Genomic DNA, 15,000 nt, shown 5'->3' on the forward strand with positions numbered 1-15,000 from the left:
ATAGGATATAGCATCTCAAGAAACACACACACACACACACAGACGCACACACACAGACGCACACACACACACACACACACACACACACACACACACACACACACACACACACACACGCACACACACAATAGCTGCGTTTACATCTAAAAGGTGATGCGAATCTTTAGAAATTTCGCAAAAAAGTAATTCGAATTAGGTGCGTTTCCATCAAGTGGTTGGAGCGGAATAGGGTGATGACGTTACACGTTGATGTCGGCAGGGTTGCTATGGCCGGTCGCTATGCGGAAATCAGAAAGACTGTCAGTCCTGTGTGTTGAAAGTTCGCTACATCACAGCTGTGTCGAAAAGTGTGTTCCCATCTCCCATTTTGCGAATTTACTCTCTTTCGCATTTCTAAAAAACCACCTCAAGCGAGCGGATAAACCTTTTTGCGAACTAGAGGATTTTGATGCGAATTTTGGTGTTTCCATCACCGTTTACTGATTCGATACTTCAAAGTTCGCATAAACTCAGGGGGGTGGAAACGCACCTACACACACACAAAGGCTACAGCCACCAGACGCATGTCGTTGCAACAGGACAGGATCCGACTAAACTCCTTTTTTCTCCTGCCTCGCTGGCCGTGTGTGCCTCTCCGGGGGGGGCCCCTAGCGTCTCGCTGAGGGCCCCTAACAGCTGTAGGGCCCGGAGGGGCTCCGCTGCAGCCTCAGCGGCACGGAATGCTGCAGTTGTGCAACAGCTTGCTGGGGACCAATGGGTGGAGGTAGACAGACGGGTGGAGCGGCAGACAGACAGGTGGAGAGGCAGACAGACGGGCAGGCAGGCCGACGAACAGAGAGGCGAAGGGGATAGGTCCGGAGACACGCAGACAGACAGACAGACAGACAGACAGACAGACAGACAGGCAGGCAGGCAGGCAGGCAGGCAGGCAGGCAGGCAGGCAGACAGACAGACAGGCAGGCAGGCAGGCAGGCAGGCAGGCAGGCAGGCAGGCAGGCAGGCAGGCAGGCAGACAGACAGACAGACAGACAGACAGACAGACAGACAGACAGACAGACTGACTGACTGAAGACTCGTTTTGTACTTACTACCTGAACCAAAGGTCAACACTTTTTTGTTCTCTGTTATTTGAGGTATGTTGCAGAGCACAGAAGGTTGTGTGGATGTGTGGAGGAGTGTGTTTGTGTCTATGGGTGTGCGTGTGTGTGTGTGAGTGTATGTGTGTGTTTGTGTATGTGTGTGTGTGTGTGTGCCTCTGTGTGTGTGTTTTAATGTGTGTGTGTGTGTGTGTGTGTGAGAGTGTGAGCGTGTGTGTGTGTGTGTATGCGTGTGTGTGTGTGTGTGTGTGTGTGTGTGTGTGTGTGCGTGCCTGTGTGTGTGCGTGTGCGCGCACGTGTGTGTGTGTGTGTGTGTGTGTGAATAGCGAATAGCATTTTTATGATATCCATGAGTGCCGTGACCTTGCCTGCTATTCAAACACGGCGCGGGGACTTCAATTGACACAGTTGCCGCGTCCGAGGTCACTCCCCCCCAACCTCCCCCATAGCCCCCTCCTCCCTCCCCCCCCCCCCCCCCCCTATAGCCCCCCCCTTGACCTCTGCCTCCACCTGTTCTCTGCATAGAGGGCCACTTAGCTCCGTCTTGAAGCTCATCTCTAACTAAAATATTAGTTTCAACCCCTTCACCCAAAACCTCCCTCCCTCCTCCTCCCCCTCCCCTCCCCTCCCCCCTCCCTTCCTTCCCCCCTCCCTTCCCTCCCCCCTCGACCTCCCCCCCCTCCTCTGCCTCCTCCCACTGTGACCCCAATCCCTCTCTCTCCGAGACCTATCGCTCTCCCGTCTGTGTTCCTTTTCAACACCTTATCTCCCCTCTTCACCTTTTTATCTCGTTCTCCTTTATCGCCGGTGACCTCTCCCCCGTTCTCTTTCTCTCTCGCTTTCCCCCCCCCCCCCGCCCCTCCTTCCCACCCTCGCTCTCCCTCTCTCTCTCCCTCTCTCTCTCCCTCTCTCTCTCTCTGTCTCTCATTATACTCTCTCTCCCCTTTCTCTCTTTCTTTTCTCCCTCAATACCCTTACATATTCCTACACGTCTTTTTTATTGTCTCTATCTCTCCCCCTCTGTGTGTGTGAGTGTCTCTCTCCCTCTCACCCCCTCCCCCGTCTCTCTTATCTCCCCCTCCCCTCCCCTCCCCTCCCCCCCTCTCTCTCTCTTTGTAACAGCAGATGAAGTCATTAGTCAGACAGTGAGGGCGAGCAAACAGGTGTTTTCCAAATGGCCCTTTGAGCCTTGTAGTCACTGTGTGTGTTTGTGTGTGTGTGTGTGTGTGTGTGTGTCTGGTGGTGTGTGTGTGTGTGTGTGTGTGTGTCTGTGTGTGTGTGTGTGTGTGTGTGTGTGTGTGTGTGTGTGTGTGTGTGTGTGTGTGTGTGTGTGTGTGTGTGTGTGTGTGCGCGCATGGCCTCTGCATGCCCTCTTCTCCGCAGGCTAAGGTTTAAGTGTGGGAGCGTGCGGTCGCATGGTTGTGTGTGTGTGTGTGTGTGTGTGTGTGGGTGTGGGTGGGTGGGGGAATGTGTGTAGTTCTAGCGTGGGGCAGTAAGTGTTTCTCTCTGTCAGGGTTCATGCTGTAGATCAGAGGGGGAGAGAGGGGGGGGAGAGAGGGCGAGGGAGGGGGACGTGTATGTAGAGCTGACACATTCTGAGATAAAGACATTATCCTCTCCCTGTTGCTCATCTCTTATCATGTTCCCGTTGTCTAGCTCTTGTCAGAAGGTTAACACACATAGGGCTGCCTCTTCTCCTATCTGCTCTCTCTTCTCTCCTCCTCTCCTCTCCTCTCTTCTCTCCTCCTCTCCTCACCTCTCCTCTCCTCTCCTCTCCTCTCCTCTCCTCTCCTCTCCTCTCCTCTCCTCTCCTCTCCTCTCCTCTCCTCTCCTCTCCCATCTACTCCTCTCCTCTCCTCTGACTCAAGTGCAATCATCAAACTTACTATCATACTTTACGTACAAATCTGCCCTGCAAAGTGCTGAACGAGCACGAAATAAAAAGAGAAAAAAAAAAAGAGATGTCTTCAGGACATTTGAAAAAAACAAAACATTCTTGCTATTTGATCAAAAGAAACTCGATAACAAACTATAAACTATTAATAAACAAAACTGTTTCAGGATTTTCTTTCAAAATGTGCATATGATTGAAGAAAATTAGGTATGTTGTTATATGTGATATATAATAAGAACGAGTTAAATGAAGAGTTGTATACTCATCTGCTGCTGCAAGGTCAAAATCTGAACCTCCCCATTAACCCAACCCTGGTGTCCTTCCCCCAGCCGTCCAGCGGGGGCGCATGTCCAACTCCCAGACCAGCCCGGCGCAGTACCTGACCAACAGCAGCGACCCGTACAACGGGCAGCCCTACCTGTCCGGCTTCATCTCCCTGCTGCTGCGCGCCGAGCCCTACCCTACGTCGCGCTACGGCGCCCAGTGCATGCAGGGCAACAACCTCATGGGCATCGAGAACATCTGTGAGCTGGCCGCGCGCCTGCTGTTCAGCGCCGTGGAGTGGGCCAAGAACATCCCCTTCTTCCCCGACCTGCAGCTCATGGACCAGGTGAGCTGCCCGCCGCCGCGCCCGACTGGAAGTACTCCAACAGAGCGTTGAGGCTGATAATAATAATAATGATAATGATATATTTTATTTATAGTGTCCTTTTCATCCGAAGATCTCAAAGGGCTAAGATAAGAAGTTTTGTTAAAAGTAAAAAGGTTAAAAAAAAATAAAAACATCTTTGGGGGAAACCAAAAATTCTGCTAAAAAGAAATGCCTTAAGATCTTTTTTTAAAACAGGCAGTGGATCGTGGTGCCCTCAAGGTGGCCAGGAGGGCAAGATGAACTAGAGTTCATCTAGTTCATCTTCAACAGTAAAAAATATATTCATACAAAAAGTAAAAAATAAATTGTCCTTGTGAAAAGAACCGATAAAGATGCAGAAAAAATGACAAATTAAAAGTAAACAAACAAAAAACGGGTTCATTGTCTAAAAACAATTAGAAAGTGTTGCGTCAAGACTTGAGTGCTGTACTGTTTTTTTGGAGGGGTAATATTATTGATTATTTATAGAGTAATAATCAAATAGAGCAAGCATGTTTCTATCATGCTTCCATCATTGAAACAACAATAACGATATAGCAATATATGAGTCGATGAACTCTCTAGCTAATAGAGCAAGCTTATTTATACCATGCTTCTGTAGAATAATGTAAGAGCATTTAGGAGAAAGAATATTTTATCCAAAGCGGCTTGCAAATATGTACATTTGTCCGAAGAAAGATAAACAACTATATAGAGATAAGACGCTACACAATACTAAGTACTTTTTTAAGTGTAAGGGCGTACAACATCAAAATAAATGTGTCAGAGTGCCAAAATGTTGAGTCTGATGAACGCTGTAGCTACTACAGCTAGCTTATTTCTACCTTACTTTGGCAGAATAATGTAAGAGCAAATAGCCAACATTTATTTCTTTAATTTGATCATACATCTGCAGCATTCGTTCTTTATTCTGTAACACATAGAAGATAATGATTTTTCAAATATCAATGAAACATAAATAATTTGTTTGTTTGTTTTTATTTTCAGTACAGTATGTAAATCAGATTCTAATATTGACGGAATAAGATCCATCATTTATCAAAATATCGAGACATCTTCCTCCTTAAGACAATAGCGTGGAGGTCTTGGGCGCTGGGGAAGCCGAGACACTTGATTTGAACTGTCTCACATCCCGTTGTGACAGCTGCACTCGGTTTGGAGACCGCACAAGAATCCAAACTGTAAATATTCTATTACATCCCCGCCAGCCGCAATCATCCCGGGGCATGTGACAGGGTTATTAGCTCATAACTACATCATAAATGTCATCCCAGCAATGCGCTCTGTGATTATTATCCAGAGTGAGGAGCTAGAAGTGACAGATCTATATTGGTGGTAGGGGTGGAGCCAATCACGTGATATTGAATCCAATCGATCGTCATAATACTGCTTTCACTCTACAGAGGATGGGAGTGTAGGTTTTTAAACAAAAAAAATATTAAGCTGTTATTTCATTGTTTAAATGTTGCCAAAAAGCTCTACCTACTAATCATAATGGGTGATCGAAAAAACAAGAATAGAACCAATGTTTTTACTTTTATTTTGCGATTAATTGCGATTTATTGTGATTTCACTTGAACAGCACTAGTCTCACCGCAATTTCTACAATTTCATCAAAACTTGTCCCAACATTCAAACCACCTGTTTGTTTTAATTGGAAGGCCTTCTGTCCGACTATGACGATCGTGACGGTTTGATTTTGTTTGGTAGTGACCGTTGATCCCTACCGGTCAGACGATTATAAAAAGATTGACAAAGCCCTAATTGTTGTTTTCACGCTGTGTTCCACGGTGTCCACAATGCTAGCCTGGCTAATGTTAGCATGGTTGATGCTAGTCTGACCAAGGCTAGTTGAGGAAAGGTTAATCTGGCTAATGAGTCTTTGTTGATGCTAGTCTGCCTAATGCAAGTCCAGTTCATGTTAATCGAATTTAGGTTAGTTGATCTGCTGCTATTAATAGTCTATATCCTAATGTTGTTCTAGCTAATGCTAGTCTGGCTCCTGCTAGGACACCTAATGTAATCCTAGTGTCTAGATAATGCTTATCTGCTCAACACCATGCTAATCAAGCTACCGTTTACCAACTGTCGACTTAACGATTCCCATTCCTCCGGGCCTCTAGGTGGCGCTGCTGCGCATGTCGTGGAGCGAGCTGTTCGTCCTGAACGCGGCGCAGTGCTCCATGCCCCTCCACGTGGCCCCGCTGCTGGCGGCGGCCGGCCTGCACGCCTCGCCCATGTCGGCCGAGCGCGTGGTGGCCTTCATGGACCACATCCGCGTCTTCCAGGAGCAGGTGGAGAAGCTGAAGGCCCTGCAGGTGGACGCGGCCGAGTACTCCTGCCTCAAGTCCATCGTGCTCTTCACCTCCGGTGAGCCCCCCCCCCCCGCTGTCTGTCTGTCTGTCTGTCTGTCTGTCTGTCTGTCTGTCTGTCTGTCTGTCTGTCTGTCTGTCTGTCTGTCTCTCTGTCTGTCTCTCTGTCTGTCTGTCTGTCTGTCTGTCTGTCTGTCTGGTTGTCTCAAGGAACCGGCTTAATAACCCTCGCTGTCACCCTGCCCTTTGAGACTGTACCTGTGATTAAGGGATGTGAAAATATAATTGTAGCCTCAAAACCTAAAAGGATGGAAGAGGTGGAAGAGGTAGGGCGGCTTGTGGCTCAGGAGGTAGAGCGGGTTGGTCTGCTGGGAACCGGAAGGTTGCTAGTTCGATTCCCCCGGCTCCTCCTAGCCTGAGAGTGTCGACGTGTCCCTGAGCGAGACGCCTCTGCTCCTGACGAGCCGGCTGTCGCCTTGCATGGCTAAAACCCGCCGTCGGTGTGTGAATGTGTGCATGAACAGGTGAATGTTGGTTGGGCAATGTTATAAAGCGCTTTGAGTGGCCACTGGTCAGAATAGCGCTGTATAAATGTAGTCTGTTTAAGGTGCAACAGGATTGTGTCGTCCCTGATTTGAAGACGTGTCCTTCTTCGAAGCGAAACTCCAGGGTTTGTAGGGTGCTGGTGAAAACGCTACCTTCCCTGTTCTGGAGATCTGAGGTCAGATCCCAGCAGGGTCAGCAGGTTGATTCCAGACAGAATGAAGCACCCTTGTCTCACAGTTGCTGTGAGGGCTGGAATCCACAGCTACAACAGCGTCCACACACACACACACACACACACACACACACACACACACACACACACACACACACACACACACACACACACACACATGCAATATTTCTGAAAATTACATGAAGCTATCAAAATAGCCTGCAATGCCGTTGCGAGGGCTTCCAGGGGGCATTCTTAATGAGTTTGGCTCCGTTAAATGGGAGCCAATTGAAATAATTACATTAAGTTAAGTTTATCACAGAAAAACATCAGTCCAAGAAACAGAACACAGCAGCTGGCTAGCCGATGACGTCAAGCTGTGCCTCTGGAATCGGAATGACCTTACAAACCGCTTCGCTCTACATAATGAGAGACAAACAAAGAGGCACTCTGATACGTGTGTGTTTTGGCTTTCTAATCATTATCTCGCAATTAGCTAACGTTAGCGAAACAAACCTGGTAAATCACAGCGTTGTGCCAAAATCATCAGCCCTCTCGTTGTTATTGGGGATGAATACCAAGACGTTCAGTCAGAATCCTTCACTCAGGTCCAACTGTAATCGAAGCATCCCTCCTCCTCCTCCTTATATTATGAATAGCAAGTAGCAGTGCGGTCCACTTGTTGTTTTGACTCGGCTCAGCCTGACCAAGCAGTGACCTACCATGCAATACGTCTCGTTATTAGTTATTATTCCCATGCAACGGGGGCCGCCCACAACACCCGCCGCCATCTCCCTGTTCGGGTTTGACCGAAACTTGACCGCTCGTTTATAATAGGCACTTATTGACTGTATGCATAGCAGCTTGTCTGGCTCAAATCAGTCATGCTGGGATTCAATTGCCTCAGCCTAACCTTTCGTTGTCAGTATAACCTTTGGCTTTGGCTAAGCCTGCTTTGGTCTCCTCCACCTCCTCCACCTCCACCTCCTCCTCCTCTTCCTCTGCCTGGGCCTGATGGGGTGCTTCTTGAGGAATTACACCAGCACCACACTTTGCTATAATCCCCCCTCCCTGCATATTTCTCTGGCCTTAAAGATGAGCCTTTGCTCCAAACGGGAATTAGTGCTCTGGGCAAATGTCATGCATGACAATTCAGAGGACACCTTGACAGACCTGCAGCAATAACAGAATACATAGATGTATTTATATAGTTGAATGGATATAAATGGATACATAAATAGATAGAGATATTTAGATGGAAGGATGGATATAAAGATGGCAATATATGGATGGAAATATAGATAGATGGATAGATGGATAGATAGATAGATAGATAGATAGATAGATAGATAGATAGATAGATAGATAGATAGATAGATAGATAGATAGATAGATAGATAGATAGATGGACAGACGAATGGATGGGTATATTCATCGGTTTATACAAGGTTAGAATAACATTTCATGGTCACAATACGCTGTAACCAAAGGGACTCGATCCATTTCGTGAAGGAGCAGGTCCCAGGGGGCCTACAGGTGGGCCGTGGACGTTGGGGGGTCGACCCAGTACCTTAAGGCTGGTAGTCCCCCCCAACCACGACACACACCCTCCAAAAGCCCCACACCCAATAGCTTAATAAACATCCGTGGGGGGGGGGGGGCACGCCGGCCCACTGTACCTCCAGTCAGTGCCAGTGTCAGGAGTATCTGTTTACACGTGACATCTGGTCGGGATGAGGGTGTGTGGAGGCGAGGGTCTCTCATGGTCTTAAACCCACCGTGACAGGATCACGCGGCCAGGGGGGGGCTCCTGGTCCCTCCCCCCCCCCCCTGCCCTCTGTAAGCGTGTGAGGTCGCTTCGTGTTACCGCCTGGAAACACGCCGCCGCCGTCACAAACACGCCGCTTTATTTAAAGCCTCTCTTTCCCCCCGGCTCCTCCCCCCGGCTCCTCCCCCTGTCGGTTGGCCCCTCCCCTTCGCTCACGGCTCTCGTTCGTCCGTCTTTAACGGGAGTTAAAGGTTGAACGTTTTAAGGATATAGCTTTTAACTTAAGGTCTTCAAGTGTGTGCACTGTAGACACGACCTCCCCTCTGTCTTTGTTGCCACGGTGACCGGGGTACGACCCCCTCCCCCCCCCCCCCCCCCCCCTCAGTGTGACAGGGAAATTAGTCTCATGTTCTAACAGAAGACCGGGAACACGGCTACAACACACACACACACACACACACACACACACACACACACACACAGACACACACACACACACACACACACACACACACACACACACACACACACACAGACACACACACACACACACACACAAACACACACACACACACACACACACACGTGTCTGTGTACATGAAACATTAAAACAGCTACAACACACACACACACACACACACACACACACACACACACACACACACACACACACACGCGTACTGTGTACGCGCCACACTACAACCCAGACGCAGTTGTTGTGGACCTGATGAAAGCTGAACGCCCCGCGGCGCGCTACTGCCTGGCCGTTAGCCCCCGGCCGCCCAGCTGAGGCTGATCTCAGCGGGCAGAGGGGCTCAGCCTTCAGTCCCTCCGCCAGCCCCGGTCCGGCAGCCCTGTGACGGACGGACGGACGGACGGACGAACGTGGGGGGTGTGTGACCTGAGGGGAGGGGTGAGGCGGCGAGGCGACCCCTGCCCCCCTGTTCTGAAGACGCGTCGCGTCCCCCCCCGTCCCCCCAAGTCCCTCAAGCAGGCTGTCAGATCCTCTCCCCCACCCTGACCCCGACCCCTCCTCCCCCCCCCTGCCCCCCTCAGGGCGGGGGAGAAGCCGGTGGCTCGATCCCTCTCCTCCTCCGGTCCCCCCCGCGCCCTGACCCGGACCCTCACCCCCCCCCCCCCCCCCCCCTCTCCGTGGAGGAGCGGGTGGTGGCTCCGCCCCCCTCCCTGCTCCTCTCTCTGCTTCGCGCCGCCCCCCATTTATTATTGAAACCCTCCTTCCTCCCCCCCCCCCAGACCCCCCCCGGCCCCGGGCCGCGCCTCCCCAGACCCCCGCCCCCACCCGGCGGTGTGAATTATGCATGGCTGCGTTTCACTCTCAAGGATTTGCCGGAGTCTCATCCCTGACCTACATCACCCCTGCAGCCCCCAGCGGGTCATGTGACGCCCCGCCGCACCCACGCTCACACGCGCACACTCACACACACACACACACACACACACACACACACACACACACACACACACACACACACGTGCATGCGTACACACACACACATGTTCTTGCTCGCACATGCTCAGAAACACACATGCAGACCAACACACACAAACACAAACACGTGCTTGCTCGCACATGCATACACACACACACACGCGCGCGCGCGCACAGACAAGTACACACATGCACACACACACACACAGTTTGCTCCAACACACACACAATCACACACGCGCTTGCTCGCACGTGCTCAGACACACAAATACACACACACATCCTTCTTTGAACACACACACACACACACACATTGACACACAAAATGCAGATGAATACAGATAGCTGTTTTTCCAGTCGGGGTCGTGATGCTGACTCCTTGTGCCCGGGCTGACTTTTAAGAGGCTCCGACAGAGAGGTCACGCTTCAGGAGAGGAGACTTTGATTTTGAACGCTGGATATGTGAATTTGTGGGCGGTGTTCAAACAGAAGGTCACTCTCACACACACACAGACACACACACACACACACACACATTAACATACATGCAAACACTCACTCTCACACACACATACACACACATGCATACACATAAAGATACACGCACATACTCATAAACAAACACACACACACACACACACACACACACACACACACACACAGACACACACCGATCGCCTCCCTTCCTTCCACCCTTCGTCATCTCATCCGGCCGGTGCGAACCAGTCCAGTCCGGTTGACATCAGGGGCTGCTGTCCTGAACCCCCCCCCCCCCCCCCTGGCCCCCTCCCCAGACAAAGGGCCCGCTGCGTGGCTTGGTGCGGGGCCGCCCACGGGGCCGGGGCCCTGGCACGTGAGGGTAGGGTCCGTTCTCCCACCTCCCAGCGCCCACCTCCCCCTTCAGCCAGGAGACACAGCCAGACCTGGGTAGAGGACCCCCCCCCCGGAGAGGGTGGGAGGGGCGGGGAGAGAGAGATGGGGGAGGGGAGGGGGAGAGAGAGAGAGGGAGAGAGAGAGGGAGAGAGGGAGAGAGAGAGAGAGAGAGAGAGAGGGAGAGAGAGAGAGAGAGAGAGAGAGAGAGAGAGAGAGAGAGAGACCACAGAGGGAGGGAGAGACCACAGAGAGAGAGAGAGAGAGAGACCACAGAGGGAGGGAGAGACACCACAGAGAGAGAGAGAGAGACCACAGAGGGAGGGAGAGAGACCACAGAGAGAGAGAGACCACAGAGGGAGAGAGACCACAGAGGGAGGGAGAGACAGTCCCCCCAGTGTGTCCTCCCTCTCAGAGGGGGCCCAGCAGGACGCGGTTAGCATCAAACCGTCGGCTGACAAAAGAGCGACGGTGACGTGGCCTCGGACCTCCGGTCTGAAGGGTCTTCAACACGACACGGGGGGGTGGGAGGGGGGGCCCGACCGGGGGGCCTTTTAAGGACCAGGGTTCATGCAGGGGACACGGCGCCCCCGAGCGGGCGCTGATCACGCTGGAGTGTACTGTACACGGGGAGGGGGGGGGGGGGGGGGGGCATGGTGTCACCCCTGAGTTCACACGTCCGTCCGTCCCCTCGTAAAAACAACACAGGTGTGAAAAGTATCGCACGTGATGGTGGTATCCTCTGGTGGGTCAGAGGGGAGAGGGGGAGACGGGGGTGAGGAGGGGGAGGAGGGGGGGGGGGGGGGGGGGGTGAGAGTGGGGATAGGAGGGGAGAGGCAGCAGAGCAGATGCACATGAACCCCAGATGTGTTGGAGAGGAAGATGGGGGGCTCAACAAACGCTGGTGGCCACGGTGACCAGCCGTCACTTAGAAGAAGTCGCCATGGCAACTGTCTCCCTGCCGCCCCTCGCCTAGCAAGATGTTCGGAATATGAGGGTTTTCATTTTTTTCTTCTCCGAGCCCTGTGGTTTCTGAATGATCCGTCAACTGACTTATTTTTTATCCCTGGATCTTTATCCGATCTGTAAACCGCGAGAGGTTACTCAAGCTGGGTTGACGCAGAGTGCTGGCCAACAGTTATACTTCTAATATTTCCTCCGTCCTTAAAAGAAGGGTTCCCTGTCTCGATTCGGGAATCATTTATTGAAGAATGACTCAAAGCTGCAGCATTCAGATTTGTAAACTAGAAGTTCTGTTTTTCTTTGGTTGTGAATGCTGTATATCTGTTACTGTCTGTTGGCGTGCGGCCCACAAATGTAACTTGAAGTGAAAAAGAATTTCCCCCAGGGGACAATAAAATAAAAGTCTAAAAGTCTAAGTCTAAACTTCACCTCATGGCCTCATGGCAGTATTTTTCCAGAGAGGTGGGTAGAGCCACCTTCTGACGTTGCTGGTTCAATCCTTCGATTCCTCCTATTTTAGTATCCCTGGGCACATGAACCTTAACTTCTAGTCAGTGAACTGGCTGTTTGTAAGCCTGCTTGTGGGTGTGTTGTGAAGGCGTCTGAACTGGCTGTTTGTAAGCCTGCTTGTGGGTGTGCTGTGAAGGTGTCTGAACTGGCTGTTTGTAAGCCTGCTTGTGGGTGTGTTGTGAAGGTGTCTGAAATGGCTGTTTGTAAGCCTGCTTGTGGGTGTGTTGTGAAGGTGTCTGAACTGGCTGTTTGTAAGCCTGCTTGTGGGTGTGCTGTGAAGGTGTCTGAACTGGCTGTTTGTAAGCCTGCTTGTGGGTGTGTTGTGAAGGTGTCTGAAATGGCTGTTTGTAAGCCTGCTTGTGGGTGTGTTGTGAAGGTGTCTGAACTGGCTGTTTGTAAGCCTGCTTGTGGGTGTGTTGTGAAGGTGTCTGAACTGGCTGTTTGTAAGCCTGCTTGTGGGTGTGTTGTGAAGGTGTCTGAACTGGCTGTTTGTAAGCCTGCTTGTGGGTGTGTTGTGAAGGTGTCTGAACTGGCTGTTTGTAAGCCTGCTTGTGGGTGTGTTGTGAAGGTGTCTGAACTGGCTGTTTGTAAACCCGCTTGTGGGTGTGTTGTGAAGGTGTCTATGAATGAATGGACAGAGACGTTGCCATTTTTGGATTAATTGGCCGATGCTTCTACACAAATCCCCTTGTTGACACGATTTGAGACCCTGGAGTAGGTAGGGGTTACGAACCCCACTTAAGGACCCCTCCAGGTCGAGTCAGATGGACGTTGGGGTTTTAATCCACTACCTTCTGGTCGGCAGTCAAACAGCCTATCTACTGATCCACCTCTGCCCTATTCAATTACAGAAACTCCTTGAGCACGCCGTGGATGCAATGACTTTGTCCTGAACGCGATCCGCCGCTCCGTTCCCCCCATGTTCTCCCACTAACTCTCCCCCCTCTCTCTTCCCCCCCCTGCAGACGCCATGGGCCTGTCCGACGTGGCTCACGTGGAGAGCATCCAGGAGAAGTCCCAGTGCGCGCTGGAGGAGTACGTGAGGAACCAGTACCCCAGCCAGCCCATCCGCTTCGGCCGGCTGCTGCTGCGGCTGCCGTCGCTGCGCATCGTGTCCTCGCCCGTCATCGAGCAGCTCTTCTTCGTGCGCCTGGTGGGCAAGACGCCCATCGAGACCCTGCTCCGGGACATGCTGCTGTCGGGCTCCAGCTACAACTGGCCCTACATGCCGTCCGTGCCGCGCGACCGGCCCATCTCCCTGCACTACAACGAGAACGGCCCCTGAGATGGGGGCCGCCCCCCGGGGAGACGATGGAGCTGGAGACGAAGAGCGAGTGGTTCCAGGAGATATTCAGGCTGATCACCCCCCCCCCCCCCCCCTTTTTCTTTTTTCACCCCTGATCCGTTGTGTCATTCGTCCGCCAATCCGCCTTCCCCTCCACCCATCCACGGTCCATCCTTCCATCCATCCCTCCATCGAGCTGAAACACTTTGTACCCCATCTTCGTCAACGACGACTTCAACTTTCCAAGGAGAACCATCTCCCGTCGTCATTCCGTCACAAAACCTTTTATAAAAAACAGTCTTGACCAGCCAGCCAATAGATGTGTGCGCTTCGACGTCCCGAGCCAACGAAGACGACCAATCGGTGACCTCCTCCAGGGGACACTGCGGCCAATGCTGAGGCTGGACGCTGCCTTGTCGTCGTGGTCGGCGTGACAGATTGTTGCACGGTTCACCAGCAGGTCTGTTGGACTCCCCGGAGACGGCGGTGTGGGAAACCTCAAACAATCCGCTACGCTCTCGATATCCTGTTTGTGGGCAGCGAGGGGGAGCAATACACCAGTGGAGGAGCCCTCGTTCCCAGCGGTCGCCGACTTTTATTTTGAAGAAAAAAACCCAGAAGCCATTAAAAAGACGAATGCCAAAATTGTCCTTGAACTTTTACAAAGGACTTGTTTATCGTGTGTGTGAGTGTGAGTGTGCGGGTGTGTGTGTGTGTGTGTGTGTGTGTGTGTGTGTGTGTGTGTGTGTGTGTGTGTGTGTGTGTGTGTGTGTGTGTGTGTGTGTGTGTGTGAGTGGGTGTATTAGCACTGTTTATAACTCATGAATGTGTCCATATGTATATCATTGACCTGTAGACGCTCACAGCTCAGCGCAGTCTGGTTGAGCTTCAGACGTCGGTTTGGGAGGTGGCCATCCTCAGCCCTATGGTGAGGCCAACCGCCTCGCCCATTGAGGGGGGGGCATCGACATTTATCAAGCAGCCTGTGCCAAAGCTGATAATGCATCCATCTTGTTGAAAAATTTGTTTGGTGGATGAAATTGAGTTTGAGTTTGTCTATAATTTGACTTTTTGTTTGTATCTTGGTAGGGGGGGGGGTGGGAGAGTGTTCTTTAAAATAAAGTGAACTAAAACGAGATAAACTAAGGAATCCAATCGGAGGCACTTGCATTGTAAAATTGAACAAAACACAGAAATGTAATCGATGCTACTGCTTCAGATTAGCTAGCAGGATACGCATCATCGATCGTCTTAGATCGCCGTTTCAGCGTTGAGCGTCATCCCTTACTACGCCAGGTCAGTGGTGGGCAACAAGTTTCTCTTAACACCTTTAGCAGTTATAATGGTGGCACTGGGAGAGCAGTGGGACCCCCCCCCCCCCCACTGGCAGTGGTCTCAAGCTGTGGAACAAATGGGACGGTTGGGGGAGTGGATTTTGTAATGCTCGCTGTACTTGCCTTAGAACAAAGGATTTTGTCACT

General features: G+C 51.5%; 1 protein-coding gene across 2 annotated transcripts in view; it reads left to right on the forward strand.

The window, feature by feature from the left end:
• Positions 1 to 15,000, forward strand: part of nr2f5 (nuclear receptor subfamily 2, group F, member 5) — a 25,416-nt gene that overhangs the window by 9,707 nt on the left and 709 nt on the right. For both annotated transcript variants that reach the window (XM_030350238.1, XM_030350239.1), the window contains exons 2-4: positions 3,321 to 3,601; positions 5,767 to 6,013; positions 13,200 to 15,000. The exon at positions 13,200 to 15,000 is cut by the window's right edge and continues 709 nt beyond it. In XM_030350238.1, the coding sequence (XP_030206098.1) occupies positions 3,321 to 3,601; positions 5,767 to 6,013; positions 13,200 to 13,519 (848 nt within the window). In that variant the 3' untranslated portion in view covers positions 13,520 to 15,000. The remainder of the gene's footprint in view (positions 1 to 3,320; positions 3,602 to 5,766; positions 6,014 to 13,199) is intronic.

Source organism: Gadus morhua, unplaced genomic scaffold (genome assembly GCF_902167405.1).
Source record: "Gadus morhua unplaced genomic scaffold, gadMor3.0, whole genome shotgun sequence".
Taxonomy (NCBI): Eukaryota; Metazoa; Chordata; class Actinopteri; order Gadiformes; family Gadidae; genus Gadus; species Gadus morhua.